General features: G+C 39.3%; 1 protein-coding gene across 8 annotated transcripts in view; it reads right to left on the reverse strand.

The window, feature by feature from the left end:
- TET1 (tet methylcytosine dioxygenase 1) overlaps positions 1 to 22,912 on the reverse strand; it is an 83,076-nt gene that overhangs the window by 27,321 nt on the left and 32,843 nt on the right. For all 8 annotated transcript variants that reach the window (XR_012044000.1, XM_072871526.1, XM_072871524.1 and 5 more), the window contains 5 exons: positions 20,340 to 22,875; positions 19,004 to 19,094; positions 18,278 to 18,371; positions 2,958 to 3,166; positions 1,838 to 1,988 (listed from right to left, as the gene is read on the reverse strand). Coding sequence is in view for 7 of the 8 variants with exons in the window: in XM_072871526.1 (XP_072727627.1) it covers positions 1,838 to 1,988; positions 2,958 to 3,166; positions 18,278 to 18,371; positions 19,004 to 19,094; positions 20,340 to 22,875 (3,081 nt within the window). In the remaining variant the exon portion in view is untranslated. The remainder of the gene's footprint in view (positions 1 to 1,837; positions 1,989 to 2,957; positions 3,167 to 18,277; positions 18,372 to 19,003; positions 19,095 to 20,339; positions 22,876 to 22,912) is intronic.

The following is a 22,912-nucleotide window of genomic DNA, read 5'->3' on the forward strand; positions in this document are numbered from 1 at the left end:
ACCGGTCAAGTGAACAGGCAATGCCACATGAGTGGGGTATCATTTCTAGATGCTGCTGTGAATGCCGTTGTGCTTGACTAAGTGTCCGAATGGAGCTCAGGGTGGCCATTTCACAGACTCAGAGGAAGCGATGCCAACAGAGCTTGCAGTCTCACAGAGTGTATTCTGATCAAAGACAGATCTATTTGAGCTCTCACACAAGAGATCTGGCACAGCCTAATATTTCATTAGACAGTACATATGAAGGTTGCTGCCTTTGTTGATTCCCCAGCTAATGTTATTAAAAACATTAGAAAACTACAGAGAAAACACACGCACAGAATGCTCCATGTACAGCATTACTCAGGGGGAGAACCTAAAAACACAGGATCACAGAGAACAAGAAAGGACAAAGGAGAAGGAACAGGATTCCTAAAATGAAAGAATGCCCAATAAATACATTTTTCTATAAATGAAAATTTATAAAACAAATTCCCTCTTGAGACAAACAGGGCTATTTTCAGCTTGTACTTTCTCAGTCATGTATTCAGTGAGAAGAAGGGCAGAAGGGCCATGTGTGCTCTATTCTGCTGAGGCAGAAGTTCCCCACTTTAAGCGCTAATGAAGCTTGTGAATACCCACAATGCAAGTGGACAGCACAACTCAGAGGAGATTGCGGGTTTTGCATTCATGCACATATGCATAAAAAATGCTTCATCAACTCTTTTAGGAAAAAAATTAGGACTTGGGAGGATATATTTCGCTCCAGTCAATCAACTGGCATCTCTTTCTTCCAAGAAACAATTAATGTTTCACATTGTGGGTACATACGCATGTGTACACTACACATTAAAAAATGCAAGAATACTGTCTGGACTTCAACCAGCTAGATCTTTTCTGTAGCTGGCAGCAGTGGAGTTCAGGAGCCGAGAAAGATTATCAGCAGGGTAACCCAAAGGGAGAACTAGGTAACTGACTGCCCTATAGTATATGTCTCTTAAAGCATGCCAGATGTGCTGCTAGTAAAGACGTGATACTTTTATTTAGGAGTTCCACAGGGAAGTGGGGTTAGAGACATCTACAGTCAGAACAAAAGGCACTTTCAAGTTACCCTGAGGAATATATGTTCATCAGGCAGTAGTTATCAGTTTACAACACCTTTATTCCTTCTTCATGAAAGTATTTCCAATGTCAAAAACAAATTTGGTTGGTTTTTTTTGAGAGGTTTGTCACTTCACATAATCCATCACCATATTTTCTGTGCTATCTCAGCTTTATGTTATCACTAACACTCATAAGCAGCAATTACAGTATCATTTCACTGCGTTGTATTTTAGTGTATTCATTCCTTGAAGAGTGTTTAAAAAACACGCTGTCCACAGAAAAACCAGTTTATTCTAGGTGGCAGACAGAAGACCAGGTTGTCAGCTGGTCAGACAGCAGTGTGAAAGCAGCGCACCCCAACGTACAAAATTTTCTATGACAAGGCAAAAGGACTGAATCTCTGAGGTGCAGTCCTGGTGCTTAGAAAAACCTTTAGCTGTATTTTATACTTACAAAGAATTAAGATTTCATACAGAGTTACACAGTGGAGCTAAATATGCATACAGAAAAGCATTTAAGGATAATTTTAGGGTATTTAAATACATAGTAAACAACCCTGAGTTTTCATACAGTGGAAAAATTATAAATACTACAGTTACAAAACATTTAGTTGGGTGCCTGTGTGATAAGCTATGCATACATGCATGAGAGAGAAGCAGTGGATATCCGTAGATTTAATTTCTACTTCTGAAAAATCAACAGAATAAGTATTTGGAGGAAAACAAAACAATAAAATAAATAAAATAAATCTTACTTGTTTAGGGTCATCAGTGAGAAGCCTGAATTTCCTGGGGTTTTTGCTTCTGGCAAACTTACAGCCATTGAAATACATACTCCATGAACAGCCAAAAGAGAATGACGCTCCACAAGTTTCTGGATCAAGTCCTTGACATGCACAAGTACGACTATGAAAGGAAATAAAGACACGTCAAGTCAGCAGCTTTTTTTTTTTTTTTTTTTTTAGGTCAATGCTGTTTGCTATTTATTTTATAATACATAGCATAACAACACAGGAATTTACAGAACATACGGTTTAACCAGATTTTTTCTGTTAAGGAAATATTTATGTGTGGAGGACTGACTTTTTTCCCCATAAAGACAGTCTCAACTCCCCAAAGTCCCACTTCTGGGAAATACATAACACTCAGTTATAGCTATATAAATATACCCATGCTGCTTGATTTTGACTTCTCCAGTTGGATAACATTTTTATCCAAGAAATACCACTCCTACTAAAGGCTACCCCTAAATGCAATAATTATTTTGTTATGTGCGGCAATACCATTAGCTCCAAATTGATCCAACTTTCAAAGTGGAACAACCCTACTTAGCCTAACCCTTTAAGAATACGAGCATTAGATTCAGGTCACTGTACAGCTATTAGAGTCTGCTTAAATACAGGCTACACAAAAATCAGCACAAAGGCAGCACTGCTACAGAGCCTCCGTTGCAATATATTATCTAGTCAATTAAACCAAATTCCTCTCATAGAGACATAGAGAGGAAAATCCCGATTTTGAGTGTTCAATCTCTTGTTTATTTAAAAAAGTCACATATCACCTTCTTAGCAGCTCTTTAGCATGGCCGTGTGTGCAAAGGGCACACTGAATGTCTCGGGCAGCGTGCGCAAAGCCAGGAGAGAAGTTCATTGTCACCCCTTTCCCTGGGTGTAGTGTGTACAACTATCACTTAGAGCCTGGTCTCTGGGAAAAGCCAGGAACTAAGTTTTATACTGAAATGACACCTAGTGGTTTGTAATTTTAAATAAGCTTTTGTATATTTATTTTGTTAGTCTTACTATTGAATTCTCAAGTTATTTATTGCAGAACATTCAAAAGGCAACACAACAATCATTTACTATTAAAGTAACTTACTCTTCATTTAACGCACATCTACGGCTGGTGGGACAGCCATATTTTCTGAGACTCTGTGTCAGTTCTTTGTACAGCGTATCAGCTAGGAGATGAGGGATCCCTTCCCAGGCCAGTATGAGAATCACGATGACGGCAGTTTGACAGTGATGTCCTGCACGCTGACGTACCAAGCACAGCAACTTTTCCTCATCACTACTTCTTCGTATCACCTGGAAGAATAATTTTGTTTATGCTTTGATAAGTGTAGGAAACATGTAATGCATCACTCTTCTCTGGGACATGTAAAGCCTGGAAGAGTAAGAAATACTGCTGCCCAAAGAGTGTCCATCAGCAAACAGGACTGCGACAGCATCACACACTGATGTCGGGCATAGAACATGATTTTGTGTTGTCTTTTTACCTGTAGAAGAAATAGCAGTACATTTTACAGGAGGAGGAATATGTTAGGTGTTCTACACAAACAATAAAGAAGATGCATTAAGAGGAAAATAACCACTAGAAGGAAGTAATAATCCTGAGACAACAGATCCACTGAGAACCTAACAGTTACCTTCAAAATAATACAGAAAACATACTGCCAAAACCCAGAATGCAGGTACATAATAGCACATCACAAAAGCACACGTATGCATGCGTTAGGATGGTTACCAGTTACGCATCAGTACATAAAATGGTTCCCACCTTGCAAAGTACGATTAGAAGAAAGTGATGAAAATAAACTGTGTTCTTAGCAAAGGAAGCAATGAGATTTTTCAGAACATATCCCTAGATGACCTACATTAAAGTTTTTAGCAGAGTGCTGAAGTTTTTACTAAACTGTATATGTAAAGCAGTCTTTGTCAGCCTTATCCATAAAACGCAAAGACTAACACAATATGGAACAGTACAATATACCACTGAACTAAAAAAAAAAGGCAAAAAAAAAAGCTAGACAGTCCTACTCCCACATATTTAGGTTTTTATCACAATCTGAAACACAGTTGCATTGTAAGACCACCAAAAAAATGCATTAAAGCTAAGTGATACAATAACATAATATTTGAAAATGTTTATCTATTCTTCAAATGTGTTTTAGCCAGCATAGCCCGTACGAGGCCTTCAACAAAGGTGTCAACACCTCAGTGTTAAGCTTCAAGCATATCAGGCCTGGAACTCTCTCAGGCACTAGAGGTTAAATCCTCTTCCTCGGCTCTGCCGTACATAGAACACGGACCAGCAAGTCTCTCTTCCTTACTGCGTGCTGATGGCAAGCCCTTACGTTGCAGATATCCTCTGCCAGCTCCGTAGCAATATGCTTGCTCAGGGCAAGCAGTTTGTCACTCTGGTTTCCACCCACCCACCCCCTCTCCATCAGCAGAACTCCCATAGGCAGGTTACTATTCATGCACTACAAAAGCAGGAAGGCAATGGAGTTTCATTTACTTGAATATCTCCAAATATCTGAGTTTTCAGGCAGATTCCCTATCGGACTGACGTCAAAGCTTCTTTGTTGCCAGACGTGCAGCTGTCATTCGTATGTGATCCCTAGCCTGATCAGCTCGGAATATCTAAATTATTTGAACTCATTAAAAGTGGGGACCCAAAGTAGACCTGCAATTAATCTGCAACTTAAAGGGTTTTCAATAGAGGAACAGTTTCAGAAGGAATCTGTGCAGGCTTAGCAGGAAGAAGCAAGCTTAAAGTTAATTTGTGTCATGAGAGAAAATATCACCCTTCTAAAGTTAATCATACAGTCTTACTATCAGCCTTAAACTTAATGAGAAAACAAGCAAATGCATCTGAGATACTGTTCCTCAAAAGGAGTCTCGGTTGTGACTGACCAACTCGTACAATATTTTTATAAAGAAAGAAAAATAATGCAACTCATTTACATTTGAGTGAGGTTTACAGAAAATCTATTATGGCTGATATGCAATACAGGTTATTCACGTCAGTGTGAGTTTTACATTCCTGAGGCAGCACAGTTCCTTCAAGTCTGAAGGAGAGGAGTTTAATTTTGTTACTCAGCATGAAGGGTGATGCTTTTAATCTCTTTTCTCTTTGTTTGGTTTCTAGACTTGGTAACTTCAGTAAGGAAATCTGGTACTTCTTAGTTTCTCAGTACAACATCAGGTTGCCCTTTTTGAGTTCTCATATAGTTCTAAACTGGAAATACACAGTCCAGGAAAAATGATAAATGTACAGGAAGGAAATGTATAGTTTCCTTTAAACTAAAACCACACTTCCCCGGAGTTAAACATAGCTGGAATTTGCTTCATTATGCATGCAGTAGAGAAGCAATACTCTTATTGGACCCAAAACCATTTTACAATCCATCATCTTTCAGGCCACAAAAGTAGCTAATGGATTTATTAGTTGTCTGAATTTAATTCCTGTGGCTCTTAAGAGGTTACATCATATGCTCATCTGACTACTACAACTGGAGTGCTCCCATCCTTTTGTTACCAGAGATAAGGCACTTTTCTCACCTGATTGTTATGGTCTTAGAAGAGCACAACTTACACCCAAACAGTCACGGTTCGTCCGGGCCAGTGACAGTGCAGACATAGTAGGAACCGTGTTGCTTTTCCCATTTAAACTGATGATGCCCCTTCACATGCTATGGCTGACATTCTCAAAGCAGTAACAAACAGAGCACCCCTTTTGTAATAACAATAAATCCACAGCAATACCACACTCAATATACAGAAAAGCACATTTGAGCAGGACAAATGAAAACTATAGAATAGAATATTCTATATATAGAATAAATTCAGCCAACAGAAACACCATGTCATTCTTGATGATTTAACAATTTTTCTAGTGGGCAAAACTGCCACTGCACTCCTTGACTTGGTGAATTCTTAGTTACATTAACACTGATGTAACTCTGTTAATTTCCAGCTTGTAATTTGTTTTCCAGTGCCTGACTACATCAAACAAATTTTTGAACTCTACAATAAATTATATGTATATTGTATTATATGTATATACATATTAAGCTAAAGTGAAACTGACTGCATTTGCTTTTGTTACAAATTTGTGGTTATCTGAGTAATTGGTACAAGCCAAAATATGAGGACTACAAGCTGTGTACCGCTTATCAAGATTTTGCCTGATGTACTTACAGATAAGATTTTTTACTGTTTTTCTAAGTAATGGACCTAGTAAGGCTTTAGTTGACTGATCATTTCTTGAATGACTCTTTTGCTGTCTACAGTTTATTTCTTTATTTCTATTCCAGTTTCTGCAGCTTTAAATTACTGGGGATGGTTCCAAGATCTTTTCATATAAAAACGTCTGCAAACCGTACAGTATTTTAACCAAGTGCCCCCACATTTACTTTATGGAAACATCACACTTGTTAAATTCATACAACAGCAACACTGTCTTAATGATGTCATCAGGAGAGTAGCAGATATAAAATCTCAGCCTACCCTTTAGTTCACTTTATTCTTTTCTTTTCAGCGTGCATTTGACAGAGTGTCCTCCTCAGTAAGGCAAATGGAATTAGTATACTGTCACAGCCACAGAGAATAAGATAATAATGCAATTTATTAATCAATTCTTCATGCAATAATTTAAAATGCGTATTTATTTGCTATTGAAAATCTGCAAACATAATTCCCAGTGTACTTATGGTTTACCTATGAAACACTGAGATGCCAAACATTAAGTGAAATGTGCAATGAATAGAGCAAGTCCCTGCATGTTTCCTCAGACTGAGAACAATGCACAAATCAGCTGGCAAATCTTGTGTCCAAAAGTTGTTGGTACTACTCATGATTTCTGTGATGTAGTTAACAACAGTGATAAAGTAAAGAATTTAATACTTCAGTTTGTTTAATTTTGGTTCATAATGAATTTAAAAGGGATGAGAAAATAAACATTTGTTAAGTGGTGGAACTTTAAAACTAGGTTTTCAAAATGGGAAAATAAAAACTTTTCCCCTGCAATTACTTTTCCACACAAAATAACCATGACTTCTTAGTGACTCACATAGAAAAATAATATAATCAACAAAACAGACTTGTAATAAGTTTGTAACACTTAAATGTCATATGGTCATCTTTCTGCAGGTATGTAGGGCCAGATTATCCCTGAACTCATTTTAGCAAGCACTAGCTGTCAGCAGTACTAAGTATCCATCAAAAGATTCCCACATTAACAATGACTAATCTGTTTCAGCTGCAACACAGCACTTCTGGAAAGCAGCAGACCTAACAAACTCCCCCACAATGCTTGACCGAAACCTGTCAGCCCTCTTCTGCACTCACAATAACTGGGCATGAAGTTACATGCTACCCATTCCCTCACCTGTTTGTGCTAACATAACCATGTCTAGGACAAAAGGAAAAACTGAAATGGGACACACCTCCTTCCAAATAGCTTTCTTATGCACATACATATTTGGACACACAATACCACAAGTATCATCCTTTTAGGTTGCTGATTTGGGCAGGATGCTCATTTATTTTGGTCATTTCAAAACCAAGTTTTGTACATCCCTCCTGTGCTGTAGTTGGGCACCCACCACTACCACTTTCTGTACCATGCCTGTTCTGCATTATTATGGCTATCCATGTGTCCTTGTTTATACGTACGTCTAAAGGAAGGCAGCAATTCAAGTAATTTATTTTATTAACTAGCCCAAATATTCTCAAATGGCAGAATCTGAGAATATGAGCAAGCCCTCAAGGTGAGCCACAGCCAGCCAGCTAGGACAGAAATACAATCAACAGCTATTATGGCAACATACCACAGCTAAACCTCTGTTTCTACAAGTCACAAAGGTAGAAGTTAACCCAATTTTCTTAACAGAAAGCATGAGCCAAAAGCTAGAGTATATTTACTGAAGAGTTGCCATAGGCAGCAGAATTTGCTCCAGCAACTTAGCAACAAGTTACAGGATAAAGAAGAGGAAAAGTTAGTTTTTCTCTCCCTCACATACAAAGATAGTGAAGAGACAGAAAGGGATGCTAAGAATTAAAGAACCGAAGAATACAAGAGCAGGACAAGGTCAGAGGAGTGGACTGTCCAGCCTTATCCTGATCCTGACAGTGACTAATAGCAGTTGCCTAGGGATGAGTAGTAAGAAAGGCACTCGGATGCGGAGATGCTTCTCAGCGTCCACTAGGCACCTTCCAGCCATGTGCCAGCTGCTTGGGGAACGTGCTCTCTCATAGAGGAGAGAGCATTAAGGTTGGAAAACACCTCTAAGATCATCTAGTCCAACCATCAACCCAACACCTCCATGCCTACTAAACCATGTCCTGAAGTGCCACATCTACACGCTTTCTGAACTCCTCCAGGGATGGTGACTCCATCACCTCTCTGGGCAGCCTGTTCCAATGCTTGACCACCCTTTCAGTAAAGAAGTTTTTCCTAATATCCAATCTAAACCTCTCCTGACGCAACTTGAAGCCATTTCCTCTCGTCCTATCACTAGGTACCTGGGAGAAGAGACCGACCTCCACCTCACTACAACCTCCTTTCAGGTAGTTGTAGAGAGCAAGAAGGTCTCTCCTCAGCCTCCTTTCCTCCAGGCTAAACAACCCCAGTTCCCTCAGCCGCCCTCATAAGACTTGTTCTCCAGATCCTTCACCAGCTTCGTTGCCCTTCTCTGGACATGCTCCAGCACCTCAATGTCTCTCTTGTAGTGGGGGGCCAAAAACTGAACACAGTATTCGAGGTGCAGCCTCACCAGTGCCCAGTACAGGGGGACAATCACTTCCCTAGTCCTGCTGGCCATGCTATTTTTGATACAAGCCAGGATGCTGTTGGCTTTCTTGGCCACCTGGGCACACTGCTGGCTCATGTTCAGCCGGCTGTCAACCAGCACCCCCAGGTCCTTTTCCACCGGGCAGCTTTCCAGCCACTCTTCCCCAAGCCTGTAGCGTTGCGTGGGGTTGTTGTGACCCAAGTGCAGGACCCGGCACTTGGCCTTGTTAAACATCATACAACTGACCTTGGCCCATCGATCCAGCCTGTCCAGGTCCCTCTGTACAGCCTTCCTACCCTCAAGCAGACCAACGCCCCCACCCAGTTTGGTGTCATCTGCAAACTTACTGAGGGCGCACTCAATCCCCTCATCCAGATGATTGATAAAGATATTAAACAAGACTGGCCCCAAAACTGAGCCCTGGGGAACACCGCTTGTGACCGGCCGCCAACTGGATTTAATTCCATTCACCACAATTCTCTGGGCTCGGCCATCCAGACAGTTTTTTACCCAAACAAAGAGTACACCTTCCTAAGCCATGAACCGCCAGCTTCTCTAGGAGAATGCTGTGGGAGACAGTGTCAAAGGCTTTCCTAAAGTCCAGGTAGATAACATCTACAGCCTTTCCCTCATCCACTAGGCGGGTCACCTGGTCATAGAAGGAGATCAGGTTGGTCAGGCAGGACCTGCCTTTCATGAACCCATGCTGGCTGGGCCCGATCCCCTGGTTGGCCTGCACATGCCTGTTGAGCACACTCAGGATGAACCGCTCCATAATTTTCCCCGGTACCAAGGTCAGGCTGACAGGCCTATAGTTCCCCAGATCCTCCTTCCAGCCCTTCTTGTAGATGGGCGTCACATTGGCAAGCCTCCAGTCACCTGGGACCTCCCCTGTTATCCAGGACTGCTGGTAAATGATGGAGAGTGGCTTGGCAAGCTCCTCCGCCAGCTCCCTCAGTACTCTCGGGTGGATCCCATCCGGCCCCATAGACTTGTGAGTGTCCAGGTGGCGTAGCAGGTCGTTAACTGCTTCCTCCTGGATTATGGGGGGTTTATTCTGCTCTCCGTCCCTGTCTTCCTGCTCAGGGGGCTGAATTCCCTGGGGATAACTGGTCCGACTATTAAAGACTGAGGCAAAGAAGACATTAAGTACCTCAGCCTTTTCCTCATCCTTGGTGGCAATGTTCCCCCCGCATCCAATAAAAGAGGGAGATTCTCCTTGGCTCTCTTTTTGTTGTTAATGTATTTGTAAAAACATGTTTTATTATCTCTTACAACAGTGGCCAGATTGAGTTCTAGCTGGGCTTTTGCCTTTCCGATTTTCTCTCTGCATGACTTGATGAGATCCCTGTACTCTTCTCAAGCTGCCTGCCCCTTCTTCCAAAAGTGGTAAACTCTTCTTTTTTTCCTCCCCAAGTCCCAGCAAAAGCTCCCTGTTCAGCCAGGCCAGTCACCTTCTCTGCTGGTTCGTCTTATGGCACATGGGGACAGCCTGCTCCTGCATCTTTAAGACTTCCTTCTTGAAGAATGCCGAGCCTTCCTGGACCCCTTTGCCCTTCAGGACTGTCTCCCAAGGGACTCTCTCAACCAGTGTCCTGAATAGGTCAAAGTCTGCCCTCCAGAAGTCCATGGTAGCTCTCTCAGCTTTTGAGGGATTTGCCTTCTGTGCATTTGTCCACTCAATTCTAAACCTATGCAGTGTTTTACCATCCACTACATTCCTGGGCAAAGCTTAATTCCAGACTACGTGAAAGAAAAAACATTACCTTTTCTTCATGCTGAGCTCACCCCCTGCTAGTGCCCTCTAGCTTTGATATAGGATGAGACTGAATAATAGATTGCTATTCAGCTCTCCATGCCACTGAAGACTTTAGAGAACCCTGCTTCCTTCCCTTCCCTCTCTGCCAGGCTAATGCGTCTGTATCACTACGTGTCTTTCCCAGTTCTGCTGCACTTTCTTGAGTTGGAGGACCAGAACTGCAGACAGTATTCAAGACTGGGGTGCAGCATACTTTCTCACAGAGGCATAATTATGTTTCATGTTTTCTTTATTCCTCCCCAGTAATTCTCACCAGGTTCTTTTGCTGTTTTCATCACTACTGAACACTGAAGCTGATGTCTAATGAACTATTATCCCAAGCAGTAACACTAAACCTCGCATCCATCACTGTCTATATGAAACTACAACACTCTGCTTTTTGTGTAACTTTATATTTATCAAGTGAGTTTTATCTATCATTTTAGTGGCCATTCGTTCTGGATGACAAGTCCTTCCTGCTCTTCACGATATCTGTCCCTTCTCTTCATTATCCTGAACAACTTTGTATCATCAGCAGTTTGTCACCTCAGTGTCTCCCACTTTTTTCAAATCATTTCAGAATGTACTGAACAGCATCAGTAAAGTCATGCTATCCATAAAACCTGCTTCAGCTGTCCAAATGCTTGAGTTCTACTTACTTGAATTATTTCTTTTAGATTGTTGAAGCAACTGTGTCAACCTTTGGCAGGAGCTCTAGAACAAGGAATAAGTACACTGTGAATAAAAATTACTTGGTGTCCTTAAACATAAGCCAGTCTATCTAAATTAGCACGTACATGACTTATGTAAGTAGCTAAGAGTCAGACTGCAGAAGCTCAGCATACCAGATGCTGAATTACCACATGGATGAGAAATTACTTTCCAATTTAGGATCACCAGAATAGTTGTGTTAACTTTAACATGATATAAACCAGACACCACTAGCAAATAGTACAAAATTTTAATTGCGAGTTAAATACACTGCTATAAATTACTGGATGAAAAAAATAATGGAACCAACAAAAAGGTCCTTTTTAGGTTTATTTCATCTCCATGTGGTTCCACTGTGATACTCCTTCCAGCCCATTCTGAATTTCTTCAGTAAAATCACTATGTCTCCTTTGCAGGGTATTGGTAGTTGATTTTAAAATTAGAACATAGCTTAGCTGTTCACTGTAATTTCAGGAAATAAGCAACTCATTTAGAACAGTTTGGTTCCAAGTTTTCCAACCTGCAGATTTTGTCTCTGCACAAAGTCCGTGTATGGAGTCCTTTCTACACAGGACGAGATTCTCTGCTAAGCTACAATTCCATAATAATCTACACCAGCGCAAGTGAGAGCACAGTGCTGTTAAAACCTGCTGCTGTTCTACCAGGTGATGCTGTGTAACAGACAGCAGGAGAAATAAATGTTCTTGTTTGCTGCTTAAGTCAGACTGCCCTCCTTTTTCCTAATTCACCCCTATGCACACATCAAAAAACATTAAACTTTTCTTACTGGAAAATGTTATATCCTTTTATTCTCAGCATGTCTAAGAGATATTAAAACTGGAATAAGTTCCACTTCCCTAAATTATCTCTTCTCGAGTACTAGCAGACTACAACAAAAGACTTAGCACAGAACAGTTACTGTCAATCACAATACTATGAAGTTACTTAGATATTTTTACAGGAATACCACTGAAATGGGATATCTCCAGTTATCTGCAAACACCTTTTTCAAGTTGCTACTGGAAGTGGTATTGTACCATTTACAAATAAGCAAACTGCAGAACATATAGGTTAAGTGACTATTCTATAATCATGCAACCAATACTGCAGAAATGAGGACAAAATTCAAGTCAATTCCCAGTGCTCTCTTACCCTCCTTACTCCCCCAAACTTCTCCTTCTGTTATATTGCAGGCAATGGTACGCTGCACTTTGTATGATACGGATTACAATAAGAATCTACTCTCTCAGTTTGTTCAGATATCCCATTTTTTTAAATTAAGGTAGTGGTAATAGCAACTTAAATGCTTGCTCTTTTATAATACTCAACTTTGCTTACCTTAACATAGCTTTTTGTTTCATGTTTACTCTATTAAAATATTTGCGTAGTTCTTCATATTAAACAATATTAAACTTTTATTTACTTCAGAAACCATGTAAAAGTTTCTAATAATTTTGAATCTCAAAGCATTGCAGCACTTAACAAAGAACGGCTTTACTTTGGATAATGTAACAAACATTTTCATCCAACATAAACTCCTCTAACTCTGTATTTAGCAGGTGTGCCTCCTAGCAAACAGTGAAAATAGTGCCTGCACAGCTGTAGTACCTGCTACACACACTAACTTAGTGTATTACAACATTACAGCAAGGAATTGATGCTCTAATACAACGTTGTCCAAAAAGGTGAACAAAACGTCCACCAACCACCCTCTCCATGTGCCAAAATTAATTTCCTTCCAGACTTCTCCTATGGAGAACATCATTTAATCATAGAGATGGTTTAATAAATGAAATAAAATCTTGAAGTACAGTAAGCTGTTTAAAGCAGAATGGAGCTGCACGTTCTACTTAAACCTGTGGCCAGGGGACAGTCAGTCCAGGAGAATTTACTTTAAAGCCCTTTTCAAATATATTTCAAAAATTTCCCACTCTATCATGTTCCAAATAGCACAACTTCACTAGCTCCTAGCTAGCAGTGCCGCACCAGACCTCCTGACCATTTCACTGCCAAGTGGGATACAGAAAATAAGCATCAGAGCATCTGCTTACAGGTGCCTGACTTCCTGATAAAGTGGTCCTCTGACAGCTTGGTTGATTAGTAATGATCACCCACTGCAGAGCAAAGTAACTTGCTCATTCGTCAGTTCATTTTCTTTAATAAATTACACATTTCTTCTAATACTAACAATAACTTAGACGTAGAGAGCCTAGAAGCTGGAGTAACTTCTCAGTTTTCTTGCTGTTTCAATTCCCAACTTCAATCACTTTCTCAACTCAAGCTAAACTAGCAAACTAAAAAAAATCATATCTGCATCTGCAGAAGAATCTATTGTTATTAAGGCTCATTCAGCACTCAACAAATTGTAGTTTCTGGCATTTAGCTACAAATTCCTATCAGTTCAATGATCTATAAAATCTTGGTTATAACAGTGGGTTATCTAAGCATTACTTTTTAAAAATTGATTAATTTCAGTGGCTAATGTTAGGTTCAGGTCTGTACAGGACTGTAATTTCAAATTTAACTATATTTTTAAAGTATTTGTAATTGGGGTTTTTATCCCTTTTTAATGCACCCCTTTTTTTAATTATGTATATATCCTACTAATATACAACCAACACTACAGAAAAGATAACAAAGATCTGCCAAGTTATAAATATAAAACTCAAAAAAGGCAGACAGTACAGAAGTGAAAGAGTTTGAAAAACTACTTGCAAAAGGCATAAAAGCTCCATAATACTGTCTTTTCAAACAAATTAGGGTCACCAGCAGGCTAACTGAATCCAAGGGTCAACAGATCATCCAAGTGTTTAAAAAACAAACAAACAAAAAAAGGCACTCAGAGAAGATAAGGATCAAGATGCAAACCCTGCTTCTGCTGTGTTCACAAACAAGAAGTTTGGAAAGATTCCTATGTCAGAAACCTTCTTCACAGGGGTCAGCCAACAATTTTTTTCTGAAGTTAAAGCCCTGACAAAAGTGGTTATAGGACAACAGCAACAAAAAAACCAAAACCAAACCACCATCCCCCCCACCAAACAGTAGCAATTTGCCAAGTTCAGATGATATCCACCAGAGAAACTCAAGGATGAAACAAATGAAGTATTAAATGTGATGTGCATTGTCTTGATTTATAATACATTAATACCAGAGGGCCTGAAGATTACCAAGAGTATACCACTTTGTGAAAAGACCCTAGAAGAAATGTTGATTCAGTGATCGCATTAGCCTGGTATCTGTGTGGGGCAAAGCAGTGATTACACAGGAAAGTGTGATGCACAGGGAGAAGTCAAATAAACTTTTCTGAAGTGAAGTCACAGCTCAGTCATACGGCAGGTCTTTCTAGATATCCAAAAGCCATTCAGTAAGGTCCCTTAGTAAAGGCTTTTGAAAAAACCCTAATGTGTCTTGGGACAAACCAAAAGACCACACATGAATAATTGGTGAAAAGACACAAAACAAAGGCTGGTATGTCTCCAATGGGAGCTCTGTAGAACTGTGTTCAAGCTTGTGCTCTTCAGCATGTTTGTTAAGGGTAATAAAAGGATGACAACATTAGTTGATGACACTAAGCAATTCAGAGTAGTGAAGACAAGCACAATCTGCAAACAAATGAAGGAGGAGTTCATACTGCTGAGCAGGCAGTAAAGTGGCAGATAAAATTCACTGTAGATGTGGATGTTTAATGCACATGGTGAAAACAATTCTATTTTTAGATAGAGATGGACTCTGAGTTGGCCATTACCATGCAGGAATGAGAATCTGGCATAATGATAGAAAGCGCTATGAAAATGCCAAAACACTGCTCTGCAATGGAGAAAAAGCAAAAACAACTGTTAGGAATTACTGGCAGTAGAGCACAAGGCTGAAAACAACATTATGCCAGCATTTTAACTCCTAGCATAAGATAACAGGACGGAAAAGGACAAATAAAGATGACAACATTTATGAAAGGCAACTGAACACAAAGACACCAGCTCAGGGAACCACAGAGCTATGAATTACTGGAAACTGAGTGAGTCTTCTGGGAGGCAACTGCCCTGCTCTTACACCTTTCTGCTATCAGTCAGCACTGGAGACAGGCTATTAGCAAGAAGGACCTCCGCCCTGACCTGGCCGTTTTTATCGCTTCTTATCTCTTGTCTTTATTAGAACTGGAGCCTTAAAAATTACATTGCAACTCTGAATAAAGACAACAGATAGCAATGATAGCTTAGTTGATCCAAGGCAACGTCCACTGAAACCAGGAAAAGGAACCTGTAGGAAATGGGTTTAACCCAGAAAACATTAAGACCTGAAGCTGACCTCCTCTGAGGTCAGTGACATATGTGTCTGACTTCAGTGCAGCAGGATGATGCCTACAGTGAGTTACTCATGAACAACTAACAAATTCATAAACCACTTCACATAAATTGAGGTAACTGTAATTTACCATCAGACACACTGAGAGCAGAAAAAAACCCCCACAACACATCCATTATCAGCTAAAGCACTGATAAAACAATGGGATGAATATGAGTCAAGTTACTTATCACTGGCTGGTTATAGGGGATGCACAGTAACATGAAACTTTTTATTATATGAACGGGCTACTAAGAATGACAGACCAGTAATTTCAGTACTTCAGAGGTTTTTTTTTCCTTTAACTTATGCTTACACACACAACTATCATAAGGTTTCAAACCCTAGGCAGTATTTACTGATAATATTTACATTCAACTAATACGAGCATTCTTGTCCACATCCAGAGGGACTAAGTATCACCCTAAAATATAATACATCAAAAAAATACAGAAGAGACAGATGTTTATTTCTTCTCAAAAGAAGACTGAAAGAGAAAAGATTCTGCAAGTTTATGGTAACCTGAAATCTAAGGAAGAAAACATCAGCTCCTTTTGGGGAAAGGAGTCTGTCTCAGTAGATGTTTAACACACCAGGCACATGTTTGGAGCCACTTAAGCGAAAACAATTTAGGAGAGAATCAATATTATGAAATGCAGTCACTAACAGAAGAATATATGGACACAGGTATTTTAGAAAGCCTCCTTTAATCTTAAAATGTTTCTAATGATCCAATAAGACAAAATTATCTAGTGGAAATAGGGAAAATTAATTGGGGAAAAATAGTTCAATAGGATCAACAGATACATTCAATATTTTCTTATCATATTTGCTTCAGCAGAGCTCCATCGTGGTGCTCTCACCAGCAAGTCTCTCAGGAGCCCTAGGAGCAATAGCTTGTCCATCTGCAAAGCAGAAATGAGTTTGTCCCAAAGCACACTGTAAATGAGTAAGTGAAAGTCTCTGTGCAGCTGACAGAACCTTGTGACTGCAATTATCAGAGAGCACAGCAAACTTTTTCCATATGCTTTTAAACAAATTTCACAATTATGTTTCTTTGGTCATAGCCAAACACCAAATATGCTCCGTTATAAGAATTAAAATTAGCATTGCCAATGAGAAGTTAATGCAACACATTAAGAATACCAACCCCAAAATGTGGATTTTATACAGGATGAAACAGTTCTACAGAGGAGCTTTCAGCGATTTCCTTCCCTCTCTTGTATTGAACAGTCACACAGTAACAGTTAGCAGACTTGGAAAAGCATTCATCCTCTTTAGGTCTGAACTCGTACACAAAAAAAGTCACTGCTGCATAAAACAAGATTGGAACTTAAGTTAAATGAACATAAAAGCTTACTCTCACAAACACTTTACATACAGAAATGTGAAAATCTAACTAACTGGAGAGCAGGTCCCCGTACCTTACAACAGCCTTTTCTGTATGCATCCAAGTGCTTTCTGACTGTCATATTGTACACACGTGTTGGACACCTACAGCCATGCAGATACACAATAAAATCTATAATTTCTGTTTTACATAAGAGACAGTATGTTGATATTGGCAACAGAAGAATCAAGGTGAAGAGTTAGTTTTAAATGCCTTCTTCCTTTCAACTGTTCACAACTATTTCTAAGGTAAGAATTTTTAACTCCTGTCCTCTGTTAAAACTGAGTGTTTTATTTAGTTGAAACACTCAGAAAAATAATTTCATTCTTTTTGGGTCAGTTGTTTATGAATTTAGTTTTACCATCTTTTTTTCTTGGATGCTGATTTGTTATTAAATATTATCTGAAGCAACATGCACATATGTGATTCCTTTCTGAAAAATAGTTTATGTATTGAGTATGAAAAACACATTTTGACTGTTCCAAACATAAGCAGTAAATGTTTAGCATGCAATACCATTCACGTACAATATGTAATAACCTTATTTTTGTTACGCAGTTACAAATGCTAGTCTACCAACTGTACAATTATCTTCTTAATTTTTTCAATCAAGTCTGAAATTCCTAAATACAGCAATAAATTTTTTTCTTTTAACAACCAAGTTCTTTTATTATTTTCCAAAACTCAGTTTACAAGATTTCCAGTCTACTTTTTACCTCCCTCGGTGGTTTCAGCAAAGATTAAGGACAATCAATTCTTTCCAAGCTCTCTCCTGGAGCTTGTGTCTGTTACCTCATTTCCTGGCTCCTATGAAGCAATGTGAGACAAGACTTTGGTGAAAACTATCACCATAACATTTACATTTCCAAATACTGAGTTCAGTTCCTCAAAAATAGTAATGAACTCCATGGCATATGAGACTGAACTTCCTCATCCATCACACTCTCTTTTCTTCAGGTGCTCATACAACTGACAAGGGTTTTAAAAAATGTTACTAGATAGTTTTCCAACTCTCCCAAGCAACCATCCCTTCTTTTCTCTCTTTCACACTTCCCAATAATATATTTCACTAGACACTCCAACTTTCGGACACTGTCAGGGTCTTCTTACCCTTGATTTGGTCATCTCTGCTAGCTCTATTAAGCACCTCTCTTTCACACTCATTCAAACCACAGCATAACATATAGCACCACATCCTAAATAAACACTAAAAAACATTGTTTTCCTTAGCTTCATCATTCAGGCAGACTTGTAGATCAATTAAATGAAGAACCAGATCTTCATTATAGATCAGATTATATTTAAGCTCAAGGACTACACATCATTTGATATTTAAAAGCCAGACAAAACTATTTTACTGCTGTAACATAAAAACTTACCCACTTGGCAATTGGACACCCCTGAGAGCTTTTTCCTTCCTTTCCTGTATAAACCACTACCTCTATTCTTACAGCGCTTCCTTTTGCTCCATACCTGCATTAAAAAAAGTTCACGAGTAAAACAAACTGCTGTAGACCACTTTAAAACAGGAAACATTTTCAATAAAACAAGAGTAACATTTATTTTTACTTTACTGAGAACAGAAGAAAACCAAAATATTTATAATGTAAAAAATATGTTTAAATTTAAAATTCTATTTGCAAGAGTGATTTTCGACATCTCTCTTCTGATAACAATCTTCTGCCACTAAGGAAACATTATTTGGGGAAGAAAATGTTATCTGCATGTAAATCCTAGTGCACTTAGTCACTAATGTGACCTTTCTGTCCAGCTTGCCACAGCTTCTTTGCATGTAGGACGTTAGAAAACCTAATTCCGTCACCTGCTGGTCTCTGTCATTCCTATTGGCTTCAGTAGCACCTAAGAGCACACTGCACTTGAAATTCAACCCTAAAGTTGCAAGAGCTCAGAAAAGACACACCAGTTTGGAATTGAAATGCTAGTGCTCACCTTATGCACATCTGAACAGGAAAACACTTTACAAATGAGTACTGCAAAAAGTTTAGAAAAACAAACCTAAACATAGCACCTGATTTCTCATAGCTTTTCTTTCCTGTTTAGACAGTCAAAAATACTGTAAGCATTAAATGCTGAATTTTCCTCACCTGTTCTCCATTATTTCTCTCACAGCAGCCACACTTGGTCCTGTCCCGAGGTGTGTGTAATATGGGCCTTCATCTTTCTCTATAATTTGCTCTGTAAGCAGGTTGAGAAAACTAAGTTGGCACATACAAAATTTATTTACACCATCACAAGTAAGCTTAGAAATGGTTTACAGAAATATCTTCCAAATTAAATTACAATACATAAAATTTGTCCCTGAAATGTAATGAATAAAGAGCATGACAGATTTTTCTCCTCAGAAGCATCAAAGTTATTTTATACTTGTTTCCTCCTATTAATCTGCTAGTATTTTTTCTTTATCTTATAATGTAATCCTAATTATAGTAATATTTTGCATTCTTTATAAATTTTCATTACAGGAGCTGGCATGTATTGACTAAGTAATCTTCCCAATATCCTTGTTGGTAGGAAAACATTATTAATTCATTTTAGACAAAGGAGAATTGAGGGGGAAAAAAATTAACTTATAGTCATATACTACAGAACAGAAAACATAATCCAGGCCTCTTAACTAGCACTTTGTTGATTCAGAACATTAAAGCAAAGATGAAACAATCTGCCTGTGTACAATTTGTTGTTAAGTCTCCGACTTGTTTTTCCATCTGTGCGCTTTGGTAGTCTGAAAACACAGCATGTCTAACACCATCAATCAAGCTGTATTTGCAAAATCCTCAATACTGAGTTCGGTCTGACATCTCCTCCTGCAATGCAAATTATTATGGATGTGGCCTTCTCACCTGAACTCCACCTTACCTCTCCTCACTGCATCGAGAGGCGTCTAGTAGCCTTTGACATGGACTCTTCAAGGCAAACTGACATCGGTCATGAGGACCAACAGTGACAGTAACAAGGCCACCCACAACTATGCCCTGCTGCTTATCTAACAGCATTTAGGCAACAATGACAATATACTGGGAAATTTTTGCCTAGACCATCTCAGGCAAAAACTAGTTCTAGACCATAAAAATCAGAATCTGATATATCGCAGATAAATTCACATAGAACACAAGTCAGCAATGACAAAACAACAAATAGAAAAACTCCTTTTCCTCCTGGGTTTAAATTTAAGTAGAGAATTTAAACCTGCCAGTTGCAATACCAAAAATACTCAATTCTGCTGTGCTTTGCAGGCCCGAAGAACACCAGGCAAAAGTTACAGAAAGGGAAAAAGTAATTTCCTCCTTTTCCTAATGGCGAAAACACTGATCCTTTTGCAACAGCTAAGTAAGTGTCAAGTACACTTCCTCACACTAAAGGAAGCAACGTGAGCACACCTCCATCTGAAAGGTACAGGCAAAAGTTAGCAAAAAGACTTACCAACACAGTCACAAGTTGGCAATTCAGATTGTCCTTTTTTTGTAGGTGTATCTATTAAATTTTTTGTAGGGGTATCAAGAAACTTCATAGGTGATTCAAGGAAACTGCTGAGTGTGTTTTTTGCTGGAGAACACCCTGAGTCGCCTGTGCTCTGTGGGTGGTCAGCACCCAAACTGGTTGATGTCAGAACGGTCACTTCGCCTGCACACTCCATATTCCTGAGAGCTTCAACAGAACCTGGTACCTGGGCCCCACCACAGGGAACAGGCAGCACCTGCAACTTCGGATCTACCTGTTGTTCGACAGCACCTTGCTGAATATAGGTTTTGTCTTCACTACGTGTTTCGTTAGCTCTCAGGTTAGACTGATTAAAAGTTTGAGGCAAAGAATGCATCTGACTGACATTCGCTGTTTGCTGTACCTGAGAATTACATTTTTCTGTAAACATCTGTAGGTTTTCACTTGGTCTGTTCAATAAGGATGCTGTTTTCAACTGTGAAACAGACAGAGGATTACGGGAGGACACGTCACTATATTGGTTACGTGCAACAACTTCATTTCTCAGTGGATCAATGCCTAGTGGGTCACCAGAGCCTGCTGTTTTGATTTGCTCATTCACCACTTCGCAGCCAAACAACCTGTCTTTTTTTTTCTCTTGCGGTACCTCAGGTAAACATCTATGGAATTTTATCTGTGTTTGCGGGAGAAATAATCTAGTTTTTTCTTGTGATGCTAAAGTATTTTGATTCAGTGCTCTCTGTACTTTGGTTCTTGGAGATTTTTTTTCAGATGGAGTTATTCTGGAGTCCTGTGGCATGGTATGACCAAGCTTGTGCAGTTTTGATGATATCCAAATGTCCTGTAACTCGCTATGCTGGCATGACAACAGCTCTAGCTGGTTTTGATTATTTTGTTGATAGCGTGCTTCTTGAGGCTTCTTTTTGTGTCTTGGTTTCCATGGTACAGCATTTCCTTTTTTATTTGTTGGTTGTTTTTGCTTTAACAGTAAGGAACTATAATTGCGCCTAAAAAATACAGATTCTTTTTTCTGCAACAAATCTTGGTTATATTTTGGCTGCCTCTCGTGTGATATTAGATTAAGTAGTGATGCCTTTATGTCATTCTTCTGCCCTGGATTTGTCTGGTTTGATTCAATTAGTGCTGCAAGTTGAGTTAGTTGTGTAGCTACATCCTCTTCATCCTGACTGTGAATTCCTCCTTCTTTAATCAAAGAACTAGCTTCCAAGTTCAAATCATTACAGGTTGGCTTTTGCTCTAACTGACCAAGAGTTTCCAAGTTGTTACTTGTTTGCTGGACATTACATGAAGCATTGCAATACTGTGCAAGAGTTACTGGATCATGAGTATAATTTTTCTTGGTAGTATATCCTGAAAATGATTTTGCATTAGATGTTAAGTCAGATAAAGTTTTGGTATCTCTTGAGGATAACTGTAATTTATACATCTCACCAGCCAGACTGGCAGGTTTATCATGCAATTCAGAAATTGAACTTTGGCCATTGTATAACACTGCCTTATTAGGGAGCTGCTTCTGCGAGTGAGCACAGTGAGCCAAGAGCTGTTGCTCATTCTGTAAGTAAGTGTCTTTGATTTCTTTTAATGCAGAAGATGTGAAGGAGGATGAGATATCCCTTTTATAACTATGGAGCAAGTTGGAAGTTTTTTCTTCTGTACATTCAGTACTTTCAGTTTTAGCTGGTGAAGTTGTTTCTAAAGGGGCTTCAGATAACTGTGTTAAAGCTTCAATAGCTACAACCTGCTCTACAGTTAAATTTCTGTTTTTAATCAGGGACAAGAAAGTCGGCTGGAGTGAAGAATTCTCATGCTGTGTCTCTGCATTAAGTACTTTAAAGCCATCCTTCCCTATGTGTACTTCCTCTTCAGGCAGTGGAGGACAACACAAGCTTTCTTGCAGATCTGAAATGGAACCCGTCTGCAAAACTGACTTATCAGAATCCTCAAAGATACTGCAAGTGCAGTTTTCCTCTTTCATTAAAACATTTCCTTGTTTTTCTGGGAGAACACAGCCAACACCAGTCGTCAGAGTGTTTACTATAGTATTCAGATTGGTACCCTTCATCCATTGCATATGGGAGTTGCTTGTCAAATCTGTTCTTTCCTCTACGGATACTTTTTTCAGCGAAGCAACTGCTTCCGGTGGTGAATAATGTAGGGTTTTTATGCCATTTTTGATGGTCTGTGCAAATGATTTTTTTGGCTCAGCTAACTGACTGGGAGAGACTGCTCTTTCACTGTCTTCAGCGTTCTTCAAGTGTTCATTGCCTGTCACAGTTCCATGGATATCTCCATTGACATGGACACCAAAAGATGGCTTCTCGTTATGTGTCCACTTCTCTGCTTCTAAGCCTGTCATTCTTTCTTTCTCCTTAGACTGCACATTTTCAATGGGTACTGTTTGGTTTGTTTTCACCCTGTATTTTTCACCATGACCACATATACTGCATTCCATGAGTTCTGGTCTGCGGCCATTTACTGGTTTGTTTTCTAAATTTGCCTATAAAATAATAATAAAAAATGTATTGTAACAGCTG

Source organism: Ciconia boyciana, chromosome 8 (assembly GCF_034638445.1).
Source record: "Ciconia boyciana chromosome 8, ASM3463844v1, whole genome shotgun sequence".
Taxonomy (NCBI): Eukaryota; Metazoa; Chordata; class Aves; order Ciconiiformes; family Ciconiidae; genus Ciconia; species Ciconia boyciana.